This window comes from Anser anser, assembly GCF_964211835.1.
Source record: "Anser anser genome assembly, chromosome: 12".
NCBI lineage: Eukaryota > Metazoa > Chordata > Aves > Anseriformes > Anatidae > Anser > Anser anser.
Window position 1 is genome coordinate 11,464,146 of NC_139733.1, and position 13,827 is coordinate 11,477,972.

Sequence of the window (13,827 nt, forward strand, 5' to 3'; positions counted from 1 at the left end):
AAACTGTGTGTTTGGGGAAAGTTCTCACAGCATGCAGAGGAGAGGCGCGGGGGGCATCAGGAAGGGAAGGGTGAGGCGAGCAGGTCTGGGAAGGAGAGGGTGTTCCTGGGTTCCGCTTCAGAGGAGGGAAGCCCTCTCACGGCCTTGGAGGAGCACCCCCATGTCCTCGGTCCCTGCCTGCTGTCCTGCTGCCTCCCATGCTGGGTTGGTGCTCCCTGGTGGATGTCCTGCAGCCACCAGCAGCCTGCACGGCAGGGAGCTGGCCTGCCTCGCGCAGGAGGCACGGCCTCAGAGGCAGTGAGGTGATGGTGCTGCTTAGAGCACTGCCAGAGAGAGGGGCCCTGGAGACGGCATCTGCCTTCCTGCTCCGTGCCTGAACCTTTTGGGAAGCCTGCTCCATTCTTGTCCCCTTCCTGGCATTCAGCTGGGGCCCGGGTTTCCTACTGACCTCGCAAGGTCACCACCTCTCAGTGCCGCCTGAGCAGCCGAGGCCGGGCCCATGTGAGGCGACTTCTGCTTTTTGCAGCAACATCAGGTTGACGTGGAGCTTTCCTCGCGGCATCAAGCGGGTGAACAGCAAAGAAGGTAGCAATCGCGTCCAGGGTGTTTAGTTAGAGATGGCCTTCTAGTCACCGTGGTCTCCAGGGAGCAGAGGCTTTTGCCTCGGCCGTCGCTGCAGCAGGAAACGTAGGGTGAGGTGTAGCGGCGGTCGCCTCGCGCAGTGCGTGTGCTGTGTGCCCTGGTACGGGGCCATCACGGGGGCAGGCGTAGCCACAACAGGCTTTGTTGTGGGGCACAATGAAGGGTGACTGCGTCAGGAGAAGGTAAGACCTGTCGACCTCTTCTGCTGTAGGAAATAGGATGTTGGTGTCAGCACGTCCTTTGCGAGGTCTCGGTATTGTGTTGGCTAAATCCTGTGCTCTGAGCGAGACGCTGTCGATGCATCTGTCGTTTCATTCGTTGCTTCATCCGTGGAGCTTTGCTTTAGCCATCCCTATGGTTACGGCAAAGATTCTTTGGAAACTTCAAAGAATCTTTGTTCTAATTTTGTTTTGTCTCATTCTCTCTTATATATAATAAGGTACAGAATATATATGGAAAAAATTATCTTCACTTAAATGTTTTCTTCTCTATACACATGCAAATGGAAAATGCCTTATAGAGACTTCCTACAGTCCCACAGATTCAGACAATGCAGTTTACAGTACTGTTTTAATGTAAATTTAAGGTTAAGTAAAATGAGATGGTTTGTTATTTTTACCAGAATCAGATGTCAAGTATAACAGTCTTAAAGCAAAACAAATCCAGCAAACAAACCACTCCAAACCAGAAGAACTTTGGACAGCCCTCAGTGTGTGGCCTGAACGCAGCGGTGGTATCGACCACGCAGCCCCCAGCTGTGCTGCTAATTGGGCCCCACGCTTCACCCTCATTAGCCTTTAGGGCTGGGTACACTGCCTGGGAGGAACCCCCGTTACGAGGCACTATAACACTTAGCTGTTAGATGCATCTCTGTGGGAAGACATATTCAATTCACACCCTGTAAGTCCAAACGATAAGGTAAAAATAATCCCTTTTTATTCTCTCCTAAACAGAACTGCTCCTGGAAAGCAGAAACAAACCCTAGTAATTGCTCTATGTCCCTGGAGTCCTTAACAGAGCATCTGCAGACATGACAGGACCAAGACCTGCTTCGGGATCACTGCAGTGTTCAGCAATGGCAGAGATCAGTTCATGCGTTACTCTTTAAGTGCTGTGTGTATGCTCAGTGTGGTGGCATTGCAAAGAAGATGACTTTATTTTCCTGCTGCAAGGAGGTTGAAATCTTAACATCCTGAACGTGTGGAAGGAGAGTTTTCTCTGACTGTCCAAACTCTCGTAAAATGTAAGCTGGGGGGAGAGGGGAGGCCACATGCATGCTCGGTATTAGAGAAAAAGCTATTTGTGCTTAGAATAATGGCAATACTTTTCAGTTACAGCTCTCCTGTGTGGAAGTTTAATCTCCTTAACTTGGACAGAGGGAGAGCAATGAGAACTATATCACTTTTGACTTAGCCAGTTTTCTAGGAACAAAAGAAGTGTGTGTCAAGTATGTGTTTTTGGTTACTTTTGCACATTTTTCTTTTTATCTGTGCTTCTATTTATACCATGGCCAGTTTTTACACTCTCCTACCTGATAAGAAAGTTAACATGGTTACTAAACTCTTCGAGGGAAGAGACTGGTTTCCTAGGTTTGATCTGAGCACCACTACATTTATTAAGAATGACATCATCTTTTATTATAGAACAGGAACCTTAAATAGTTTTGGAAGAGCAAATTTTAAGAACGATGTCCTTTTGAGCTACATGTGATTCATCTTCACGTTGCATGTTGAAGAGATGCTGTGTCCTGAGCCAGATCAGCTTTGTGAATCAAACTGTAATTTATTAGCAAAAACTATTCACTTTTTTTTTTTCTTTTAAAACTATGTGAAAATTAGTGCTTGCAGCCTGCTGGGAAATGCTAGGCAAACACAGGCAGCTCTTTTGTCCTCTTCAGGCTTCCTCCAGAAATCTGGTTTTGTACTCCTCCAGAGGCCTTTTGTAAATGATGCCTGAACCATAAAGTAACGGGAACCGCTGCCTTGCTGCTGTGATTCAGTGTGTTAGTCATTCGGAGAGGTGCTGGTGCTCAGGGCACTGATGAACTGTCGGGGAAGCGCTTGGTTTCCTACCAGAGAAAGATTGCTGGTGAAGTTTGCTGGTGTCTGTCAGAAAATATCACCACGTTCAGGTTCAGCCTCCTTCATATAACGCGCATCCTTTCTGGCCGTGGCTTAAAAAGCAAAATGATGCACCACGGCACGGCTGTAGTTGCTGCCAGGGGTGAACATCTGCTCTACAGCTTGTCATTCAGCTTTTGAAGTTGTCCTGTCAGCAGCCAAGAGCGCTGTCCGGGCTGGGTTCACGCATCAGTTTTGTGTCTGAGTGGGAGAAAACTCGCTCCGGTGGGGAGAGCCGCAGCTTGGCGGGCTCTACCTTGGTGCAGGCTGGCCCTCAGCAGTGCACCGATGCCTCTGCTTGCTGGAGAGAGAAAGCCCTGCTTTCTCCTCGCCTGGATTTTCTATGCCATGTTTACCAAAAAGAACAGATTTCTATTGAATTGTCATGAGAAAAGCAGGTACATGCTCCCCGTTTCCTAGCACTCTGTGCACAGACATGGGCTCACGTGTCAGCAAGCAACGTCACGCGTACTGTTCGTGGAAGGACACAAGACTCTGGTGGCTGTTGCCACTTCTCTCTGGCCTTAAGCCAGGTCTGTCTCACGAGCTTTTGGGTCAGATTCCTGCTTCCTCTCATCTGGTTGTTGCCTTTTCCTTGCTGCTGCTTGCAGTGCTGCCAAGCTGTCAGCCAGAGAGGGAGAAACGCTTACAGACCGACCCATCAGCCCGGCACCTGGCCCTGCAAAGGGCTCCAACGCTGCTGAGACGGTTTGGAAGGGGCCACACAGTTGCTTTTTGTGCTATCTGCTGTGTTTTGCTTATTCTAATACCCAAGCTCAGGCTAAAATCTGAGGGAAACTATACATTAGAAGATTTTGACCGCTTTTGGAGAGCCTGCCCTCATTTGGATATTTTGGGTGCCACCTTCACGTGAAGGTTCTCAGGAATACCTTGAGATACCATTTACCCAGAAGATTTGCTGTGCCTGGTGACTTTAGGGACACATGCCTCTTCTCTGGTCTTCCTAAGATCCTGGATAGCCATCTGGAAATCTCATCCTGTGATTCCTCCAGAATCTGGAAGACCTTTTGTAACTACTAATCCCAGAAACAGATTTTCCCTTCATCCTGTCTGTCAACACAGCCTTTAACTTATTTTTATGGGCTTCAGCACATGTTTGATGCATCACTGCCTTAGGATATGGTCTATGTTTTCCGGATTCTTTCAGTGGTCATTGTATCTACATATAGCACTTTCTAGAGAAGGGCTAACTTAGTGGGTATTTAATAGCATCTTCTCTTTGTCCTTTAAAATTCAGCACATCTTTTTGCACATCTGGAACAGGAGTCAGTGTAATTTGGAGTATCATGAGTGTGAAATCCTAGGAAATTATACTTTACAACGCAGTTCATTATGCTTCAACAGAATTGAGTAGTCTTTTAAGATGATGTGATGAAGATCGCATTAAAAAGTACTGATCCTATTGAAGCAAGGAGGGTGAAGGAAAAAGAATATTCTCAGCTAACTGGTGCCATACTAGACTCTCAATATTTTGCCTTTTTTTGTCTTGGCCGTGAGTTGTTGTTTACACATCAAAATAACATCATTGTGAACTTTGTGTGCATGTCTTAATGGCTTTGTGGAGGCAGATAGGATACAGCGGATAGGAATTGACCCTGTGTGCAGTGAAAGCTGCCTGACAGAGTGCCACCCGCACTGGGGAGGGTCAGCGGGGTCTCTGCTGCAGTCTTGCCTTCAGCTGTGGCCCCGTGTTCCTGCAAGAACCTAAGGCCCGAGGCAGAGGTTCAGAAGAAGTCACCAGACAAGGTCTGCAGCAGGCCTGTGTGGCGGAGAAGGCAGCAAGCTGTCTTTGCATGTGCACGGGCCACAGAGATGGGCTCACCTGAAGTTCACTGTCTTTCTGGGCTTGTTTCCTTATGCCTCTGCGCAGGAGGGAGCAGACCTTGGTCTACAAGATCCTTCAGCCCATCCCTGTGTATCTGCAGAGCATCACGTAAAGCCACCCTCTGCTGGCCAGGAGCAAAACAGGGAGAGCTGCTGCCTCCTTTTCTCTATTCTTAAGGAAGAATTCAGATGTAGAAATGTTTCTTGAAAGCAGTAAAAAAGCTTGACCTAATCACTGCTCTATATATATGCTTATGGCCCATAAAAGGCCCAGCAGGATACAAAGCCACCAGTTCCAGTTCTCCTTTTTGCCAGAACTTCAAAGCGTTTCCTTTCATGCAGTAATCTTAAAACTAGTCCAAGAAAACACTCGCACGATTACTTAGATATTCCAGTTATGCCACCAATATGGAAACTTGAATGATGATATTTTCCACAGGCAAAGCTTCCCTCGTTAGTTTAATGCAGTAGTCTTCTGCCTGCTTGTAGGGAAGATGCAACCTCCTCTCCACGGTCTGAGAAATGGTTGCTGCTCGTAAGGTGGCGAGCCAAGGGAAAGGAGTGTGATGCGCTGACAAATGGGGCCAAGACACAGTCACTGAAGTTCTATTCTATGTAGGGTTTGAATGTTTTTTTTTAACTGTAGTCATAACCTTCTCTGGAAGAGAAGCTTCATAATGACTACCCAATATTTATTTAATAAACACTTTGCTCTTTTAATATTTGAGACTATGGTTATCAGTTTTCAGTTATCCAAACTTTAAATAAAGGTAAAAGCTCACGTAACTATTGATTAAAAGCAAAATGAGTCTGGGTGGGACCCATTTCTATCCCCAAGTCTTAATCTGTTCTTGATAACGTTGGAAGCTGTCGTTCACCTGGCTCCACCTGTGTGGCCAGATGTCATCCAGCAGTGCATTTATTTTGTTTGTGAGGCCATTCCATGGGCTTATTTTGTGCTTACTCACTGGGCTGTGGCTGCTCTGCTCTAGGGATTATACCTATATTATTATATAAATACATTACAAAATGAAAGAGACATGTTATGTTAGATTTTTTACAAATTATTATAATATTTTTTTGGTGAGTGCAGATGTGCAGGCATGGTCTGAGATCTTTTTCTGCTGGAATGACCTCACAGTAGTGCTTGACCTGGCAGCCAAGCTGAGGTGGGATTGTCCCATGGCTGCTGGGCCCAAGAGATGCTGCAGCAGATGCTCCAGGTCCTGGTCAGGAGGAATTCTTGGAATGCTGAACGGCAGCCGCAAGGGTCAGCAGAGACCCATCATACTTGAAGTGGTTTCAAGGACTACAGGAAGTGTGGTCAGAAATGAAGAGATCATTCAAGGATCGTTTAGATGTAGAGAATTCCTCCTGGTTAAGCAAATATCATGCTGAGTTTGTCCTGGAAAAGAATTCTATGTGTGAGTTTGTATCTTTTCCAGATTATTTGGGTTGGGATAGAAGAGAAACTTCTATTCCTACCAATTTAGACTGTGTCGGGGCCTAAAACTCCTTTCCCAGTTGGAAAGCTTGCAGTTAAGAAAATGAAATAGATTTTTATGAGCAATATTTAGTTCAAGCATTTAACTAATTCTCCTGCTGCATGGTTTGAAGTCAAAGTTTGATTCATTGACGTGTGGCAGCTTGAGAACTGGAATGGAAGGGATTAGGAGAGGAAGCAGACTCGGAATTTAGGAAACATCTATATTTTCTTGTCCACTAACCCTTTTTTCCTACCCATCAAATGTATGTTTGACCTATGTTTCTAAATTAAGTGACACAGAGAAACATTCCTACATGCTTTCCTGTACTCTTTTTTTTTTTTTTTTTTTGCACATTGTCATCAGTTCTGCCGTGGGTGTGTTCAGCTTTGCTCTTTCAGGAAGGGAACCTGATCTTTCCAATTCTGGAGAAATGCTCTGGACGTGACATTGTTGTACAGATGCTGTGAACTTATACATATATTCCGTTAGGTTAGAGAATGGAAAATGGGTGTTTTATTATTCTTATTACTCATTAGAAATAATTTTTAAAATAGCGCCCCGTTTACCATGGGATGTTCTGCAGTGACGCAGGCGTCGCGGGAAGCCATAGCCAGTACCTTCCTTCTGTGGCTACGTGTTCGTGTGTCTGCGTAGGTGTGCGTTTCGTTCAGGATTCCTACAGAGATCAATCAGGGGATCTGTCTAATCTTTTTCTCCTACCAGCAAGGCCAGTCTCCCTCTGTCTCTCCTTGCTGTCTGCCTGTTTTTTGCGTTCCCCCCCCCCGGCAGCTTCTGCTGCCCACCACCTCCAGAAAAGCCATCCCCTTCTCCCTTGTCAGTATTTTCATTCCTAGAGATGTAGCAGTCATCAATCCAACATCACTTACAGTATCCCATAATATCTTGAGTGATGGTTCTGAGTGCTTTTCCTAGCTGTGTTCATAAAGCAGCTGCAAAAAGGAAAAAAAAAGCTGTCAGAGGAGACAGGTCCACGTCCTGCCCTGGCTCTGTTACTGTGGAGCTGCAACTGATTTACTGCTTCCATAAATGTAGCAAGCAGCATTGCCAAACCCGGAGATTTATCTGGGGCCACCCATGTGTTATGGGAAAAAAAAAAAAAAAAAAAGCTCATCCTTGGAGAAAAGAATGAGTTGTACCATTTTTTTTTTCTCTTTCCTTGAGTTTGCAGTAATTACCTTGGGAATAACTGTGATGCTCAGAAGGCAGCTGCTTTTTATGGTTTGTGAGACATGGAGATGAGAGCAGTGGGAGCCTCAGTACAGGCAGCAGCAGCCCCAGCCCTGCCCTCCTGCTGGGGATGGGGACGGTGCTGTGGTGACAGCCACGGTCACCTTGGGGCAGGACATGGTCAGGTCGGAGTAGATTGAGGGTGTCCAGGGAGTAGTCACTGACTAGGGAGAAAAATATTTTCCACAGGGAAATCAGTGGGCTTGGCAGTGCAGAGGATCCCATCATTTTTCTCCCAGTTTTTACCATGTAATTCATGCTTTGCTCTGTAAAGCACTGTGATATAGTTTGTATACATTATGTAAAATAAGTTGTATTCTATTATATTGAAGAAATATGGATATAAAATAAAGTCAAAGGATGGAGTAAAGTAGCTGTGTGGTAACTGGACCCCAGTCCCTGGCTGCATTGGTCATCCCGTTCCCCAGGTCCCCATCCCCAGTGTGAGCAAAGAGTTCTCCGCCTGAAGATACCGCGTTAGGTACAGGCTGTCCTGGATGAGAAGGGACGGAGACACCGAGTTCTGTTCCCTGTAGCTCCTCGGTGGAGCCTGTCTCCCCAGTGTCCTGGGTCTTTCTGACACTTGTGGCCCTGGGCGGTTCTTGCGCCTCAGGAGCGTTAGCAGATGGTGTGTAACCGTGCTTCAGGTTTTTGAGGCTGGCAAAGTCCTGTTATTGCTCACAGCACAAAGGTAGGTGGGCCTTTGGGGGCAGCACGCTGGTGCTGGGCCAGCACACAGCAACTTGTAATCTAGGGAAAACAAAAACCCAAATCTCTGTGGTTTGTAGCGGGCAGGGGCGAGGGGAGGGGGGAGGTCGGCTGTGGGCATTGCAGCCGGGCAGCTTGCTCTTGCAGAAGCTGGAATCCGCCTAAAAGCACCGAGGTGGATCTTTCATGGCAGCAAAGATGTCATCGTGAGCTGCCCGATGCTGTGGCCAGCCCCTGCTCTGGCCACAGGCAGAGCCGTGAATCCCCGCGGCCCTGCAGCGAGTTAGTGCGGGGGGCTGCGGGCCCGGACCCTTCTGCTCCGTGGGAAATTCCCCCGCCAGCAGCTGCCACGCTTTTTAACCGGAAGATTAATGGAGCAGGGCCGTGGAAAGGGCCAGAGTGCCGGGCAGGGGTTCATCAGTCTCGGAGCAAGCACGCACTCGGTGAGTCACCGGCACCGCTTCCCGCGGGCTGACGTCGAGCCTGGAGCGCTCCCAGCGCAGGCGCCCAGCCCAGCCCCGCGCCTGGGAGCTCGCGGGGCCAGATCGCCACATGCTGAGCCTGCGGGCTGCTCGTGCTGTAAAATAAAAACTAATCTCGATTAATTACGCCGCACGTGGTGTTCATCTGTAATCCTGCTCCGTGGCCTTTTTCCTCCCCAGCACGGCTCCCCGCTGGTCCCTGTTCCTCTCCTGAGGTGCCTTCAACTGCCTTTGGGCTTCTCCGGTTTGTCCGGGGGGCAGGAGGAAGGTGCCTTCGCCCCCAGGTTGAGCCTGTCAGCAGCCACCGCTCCTCGCTCGGACACAGCGTTGTGTCAAATCGGTCACCTTCCTCTCGCACGACCAGTGGTGCTGGGTGCAGGCACACGCACGGTCACAGCGGCGGGTGAGCATCGTCACCTCCCGCGGGGAGCTGCTGCTGTCTGCCCCTCCTGCTCTGCTCCTCGTGGCAGCCCTCAGCTGCACCACGTGTGTTGTTGCTGCGAGCGCTACGAAGTTAAAAGGTGTCAGCTCAACAGATGAGCACGTAGGGTAAGGTCTGGTTCCCGTCTGGAGCCTGTGGCCACGTTCCTCATGATTCGAGGGGGAGAAGCATTGAGACCCTGACCTCCCGAGCTGACAGAGAGCCAAGACTTGCTAAATCTGGACAAAATAAGCTGTGCTTCTGTTTAGCTGCAAGTTGTTTCAGGCAAGAACACATTTTGAAAGGATCTTTGTACCACACACAGAATTGTTGCGCTTTCATGTGATGCCAGCAGCATCAGCGGCTGCTCCGGTGGGGTCCTGGGGTGATGCGCCCAGAGGCCCCCAGCCCCCTCGGGAGCAGCAGTGGGTTATGGGCATCATTCGTTTATTTCCCAAAATATCCTGAAACATTTTCTGCCGTGGCTGCTTCCAGCAGGTGATTTTAAATGTGGCAACCATTCATTTCTAGTCCAGCCATTGCTTTTCTCTCTTCCTCCCCCCTTTGAACGTTGCTGCCACCGAGGAGCGGACCAGAAGGGCTGCTGGAGTGGAGGTGTTGTTCTTTTTAAACAGCTGAATTTTTAAATGACATGTTTATAAGTATGGACCTTATTTTCAAAACAAAGCACATGGCTAACTTTGTGAACAGATGTTAAGAATGAGAGCCCGGAGTGGAGACATGTAGCGGTCATAAGTCCGGATGTGTCCCTGCAGGAGCCACCGTTGGTGCAGGGGGCTTTGTTCTTGGGGTAGGTGACAAGAGAGGCTCCTGACCACTGTGGGGCTGTGTGCGGCTGGGTTTGGAGCCATTAGTTTGAGGCTGGTGACCCCAAGCGATCTGCTCCCTTCCTCAAGCAAGGCCACTCAACTCGAAATGGCTGAGGACCCTGACCCTGGCGCTGGGGTCGGTCGGGGCGGACACACAACACTGGGGGGCTGCAGAGGAGTCCCTGCTCCCGGTCCCCATGTTGGGTCAAGCTACGTTTAAATGGGCTCGGAGGTGAGGCCGAAGAAAAAAGGCTTAAAATTCAAAATGGTCCATCCCGCCCTGGCATGGCACAACCCTCCCTGTGACCCGCTGGCCCAACTCCTGGGAGAGATGCTGTAAGAGCTCGTCATGGGGGCAGTTTGATGACACACACAGGGAGGGGGGAGAAAATAGCATTTAATTGAAGCACACTGCACATGTATGCATGTTTTTAGTTTAAACAAAACAGATTGGGCAAATATTTATTTCTGCCCCTACCGCTGCAAAGCAAACTTTCCCACAGCTTTTGACGGAGATAATCTGTTTTTTAGCCACAATGGTGAATTTGTAATGCCAACTTTTCATTTTTAATGTTTTAGAATTTCCTGATGGGTTCTCATGCAATTATTTTGATTAACAAAGAGGTTTTCAGACTGACTTGAAAGGGTCTCGGAGGCTTAGGAAGGACCTGGCTCTGTGTTACTGCTCTCTCACTGGGCTTGTTTTTCACAGCTTTCTAGCTCTTGAATCAAATTCTTTGGAAATCAAAGACAACTGGATCTTAGAAATATTTCATATCTCCACCCCTTCTGTGAAAAGTTTCTTTGAGGTGCTGGTTGAAATTTGGAAGAATGCTTGTTCCCATATCAAAAAAGAAAAACTTAGAATTGTTATAAGAGAGAAAAAAGAAAAACTTCTTTAAAATAAATAATAATAATAAAGTGTATTCTTAACAAAAAGATGAATGCTTTTAGTCATTTCTGTGAAATGCCAACCGCTGAAAACAAAGACGGAGAAGTATTTGGGGCATTTCTGACTAACAAGGAAATGAGATCTCCAAGTAGGAAAGTTTTGGATGTTTCTGTTTCATTAAAAATGTAGGAGGTGGCTTAAGAAATTAGGAAAAAATCCATTAGCAGTGTTTACTTGGATTTCATCATTCTCATTGTTCATACTTTTTACTCATTATTTTAGACATTGTGGAAATTTCAGGCTGGCTTCACAGCATGCATGCCAGCAGATCACTGCCGCAGCACCCATCTCTGTGCTCCAGATGGGATCGTCTCCACGACTGTGGGGCTGGTCCTTCTCCAGAGCTCCTGCTCCCCTAGAAAATGCCATCAAGGGCAGGTAACTATAAGTAAAAGTGATATATAATGTGCTTGCACGTGGTGCGTCCTGGGCCATGCAGGGTCCAAATCAGCTGCGATTGCCCCTCCATGGCCTCCTCCTCGCGGGGAGGTGAAGGCGAGGAGACCTTGCTTCTGCTCACATGAGATGCACTTGGAGGTAACCTGATTTGCTTTCAGCTGAGAAGTCATCAGTGTTTAACGAAGCGTCAGCAAGGGCCAGGTGCTGAGGTGGCTGCATTGCCTCCGTGGTGCCCGGCTGCAGGGGAAGGTGAGCAGCCGATGTCTGCCCGGTGAGTGGAAACCTCACAACGTAGTGCTCTGAGGCAGCTGCCAGGACGGGTCCTGTGGATGCTTTATTTCCTGGTTTCATTTGTCATCTTCTAATAATTTAAATATAACAGCTCATTTAAGCATTATGACAGCAGAGCCCACTGATGACTGAGGAGAAGGGCAGTTTAGGTACAAGCTGAAAAGCCTATATTTGTTAATGAAACCCCCAATTTTAATGAAGTTTTCCAAGTTCCAACAATCACACAACTGAACTATCTCAATTTAGCAAGCTAGCAGAGGATTTTCTTTCATGCTGCAGAACCTGGGAACATGAACCACGCGCCTGATGCGATCTCCATACAGACGGGCTTGAAACATTGGCTCTGTCCCTAAACATCATTACTTTTACAGTGGACTTTTAAAAAGCGTATTATTGCTGCTAATGCGATGTGTATGTATTTTAAAAGTAATTTCCCCGGACTCCAATGAAACGTTCTAACAGAGTTTTGTTCTCTAAACAATTTGAACCCGCTTCTTGCCCCGGAGGGAGGATGTTTGCCCCCCAGGCAGCACCGCAGCGTTGCTGGCTCAGTAACCCCAGCCAGAGCAGGGGCTGCCGCCCGCTAGGTCGCTACCGAGTGAGATGACCCAAACCCAAATCTGGTCCCCAATGAGAGCAGAATCCCTCTTGTACTCCAGGACCTGGGGACCAGCTGTGGCACACAGGGGTGAAATTCAGCTTTGAGATGAAGCTGAGATGGGTGGCTGGGCCAGGGGGTGGGTGAGCTGTGGCAGCAGAGCTTTACACGGGGGCACAATTTCGTGCAGAATGAGGGGTTTTTGAGGAAGCCTCAGAGGAGGCTGGGTTTAGCTTAGTTTCCTAGGAGGCCTGGAGCCCAAAGGTTCCCATCTACAACTTCAGAATGACCTGTAGGGGTGTGTGTGATAGGTCAAGGTGAGAGCTGGTTTAGGGACACAGCCCAGCAGAAAGCAGTGCCCCGAAATGCTTGCCCCCAAAATGCAATGGCTTTATGGCAGCACAGAGCAGGAGGAACGTGGAGGTCAGGACTTGTCATGTAGCGGATTTACACATCTTGCTGGAAGTAACGGGAGGTTGAGTTCCTGGGGACCAGCCCTACCCTCTCCACGTACACAGGGGTTTGGGGAACACTGGGTGCGAGCAGGGCCAGACGCTCCCTCACAGGAGCAAGCGCCCTCTCAGCTTGGGCCCAGCTCGGCCCCGTCCCCAGGTCACCCACTGGGATTTGGGTGCCCAGGTAGGGCCCAGCGGGCTCTGACCATTGCTGAGGCACCCCAGGACCCTCTCCCAGAGCTGGGCTTCTCCCCCAGAAGCCATTCCCAGCCCTGAACCGCTTGGCGAGGTGGCATTTTGGGGAAGAAGTGGTGCCAGCGGTGCTCCCCAAACCTCCCCAGGCGTGACCCCCGGGGCCTGAGGGAGGGCACCCGGTACCCACACACCCCCAGCCGTGGGAGTAAGGGCCTGGCTGCCCCCCAACAGCCCCGAGGTGCGGCCCAGGAGGGGCCGAGCCCGCCCTGCCCGCGCCCCTCCCTCAGCCCGCCCGCCGCCTCAGGGAGCTCGGCCGCGGGCCGGCAGCGGAGCAGCGCCCGGAGCCCTCCCGCAGCGGGCAGCCCCCGGTAGGTACCGGGGGACGGGGGGGGGGGGCGGCCGGGGCCTTGGTCCTGGGAACGAGCGGAGAGGCTCCGGGGACCGGGTGGTGCCGGGGGGAGCCCCCTGCATGCCGCGGGTGTGGGAGGAAGAAGCGATGGATGTGGGTTTTCGTCTCCTGACGGGTGTTTGCTTACAGCTTGTAAGTGATGAAAGATCTCGGCGTGAACGGAGAGGGGCTTTTGGGGGCTGGAAGTGTCAGGGTCTGGTCCTAAGTGACAGCGGGTGTAGCTGCGGTGCGAGGTGTGCGTTGTCTCCCTGGCCCTTTGGTTTACCGAACGAAGGCAGTACCTGCCGGGTGACGGGCACCATGCCCGTCATTGGGCTTCTCTTTATTCTGCGGTGATAAAGCAGCGGGGTCTTACCTAAGGTTTTTGTATAAACGTTTACTATATCGTTTACATTGTAAAACGCTGGAATTACAGCAGTGATTCCTCTTGTTCAGAAATTAAGGCTGGCTCAAAAGCGATTATTTCAGCTGCAGAAACAAGCATTACGCTTAGTTCAAAGGAAAACGAGCAGTGCCCCATCCCCATAAACCTAAAACTAAAATAGCCGATTGTTCCCCTCACCCCAAAGAATACCCTCCAACCTTACAGCATTATGTATTTTTCCTTAGAAAGAAACCAGAAAAAGTATTTCCCTAAAATCTGAGACCCACTTTTTTTTTTTTTTTTCTTATTATAACACTTTTGGCTCGGTGTCTCAAGGAGGCTGCCAGGCGGATGGCTGTTAAGTGGTAGTTTCTGAGCAGG

General features: G+C 49.3%; 2 protein-coding genes across 6 annotated transcripts in view; both read left to right on the forward strand.

The window, feature by feature from the left end:
• Window positions 1–7,712, forward strand: part of SLMAP (sarcolemma associated protein) — a 100,808-nt gene extending 93,096 nt beyond the window's left edge. Inside the window, exon 24 of the mRNA XM_083795277.1 lies at window positions 1,596–7,712. Within this exon, the coding sequence (XP_083651403.1) occupies window positions 1,596–1,676 (81 nt within the window). The 3' untranslated portion in view covers window positions 1,677–7,712. The remainder of the gene's footprint in view (window positions 1–1,595) is intronic.
• A 5,243-nt stretch (window positions 7,713–12,955) lies between these two features.
• The window catches only part of FLNB (filamin B), an 88,105-nt gene continuing 87,233 nt past the window's right edge, over window positions 12,956–13,827 (forward strand). For 4 of the 5 annotated variants that reach the window (XM_083795239.1, XM_083795241.1, XM_083795240.1 and 1 more), the window contains exon 1: window positions 12,956–13,041. The gene's annotated coding sequence lies outside the window, so the exon portion shown is untranslated. The remainder of the gene's footprint in view (window positions 13,042–13,827) is intronic. The other variant, XM_083795243.1, reaches the window with a different exon arrangement.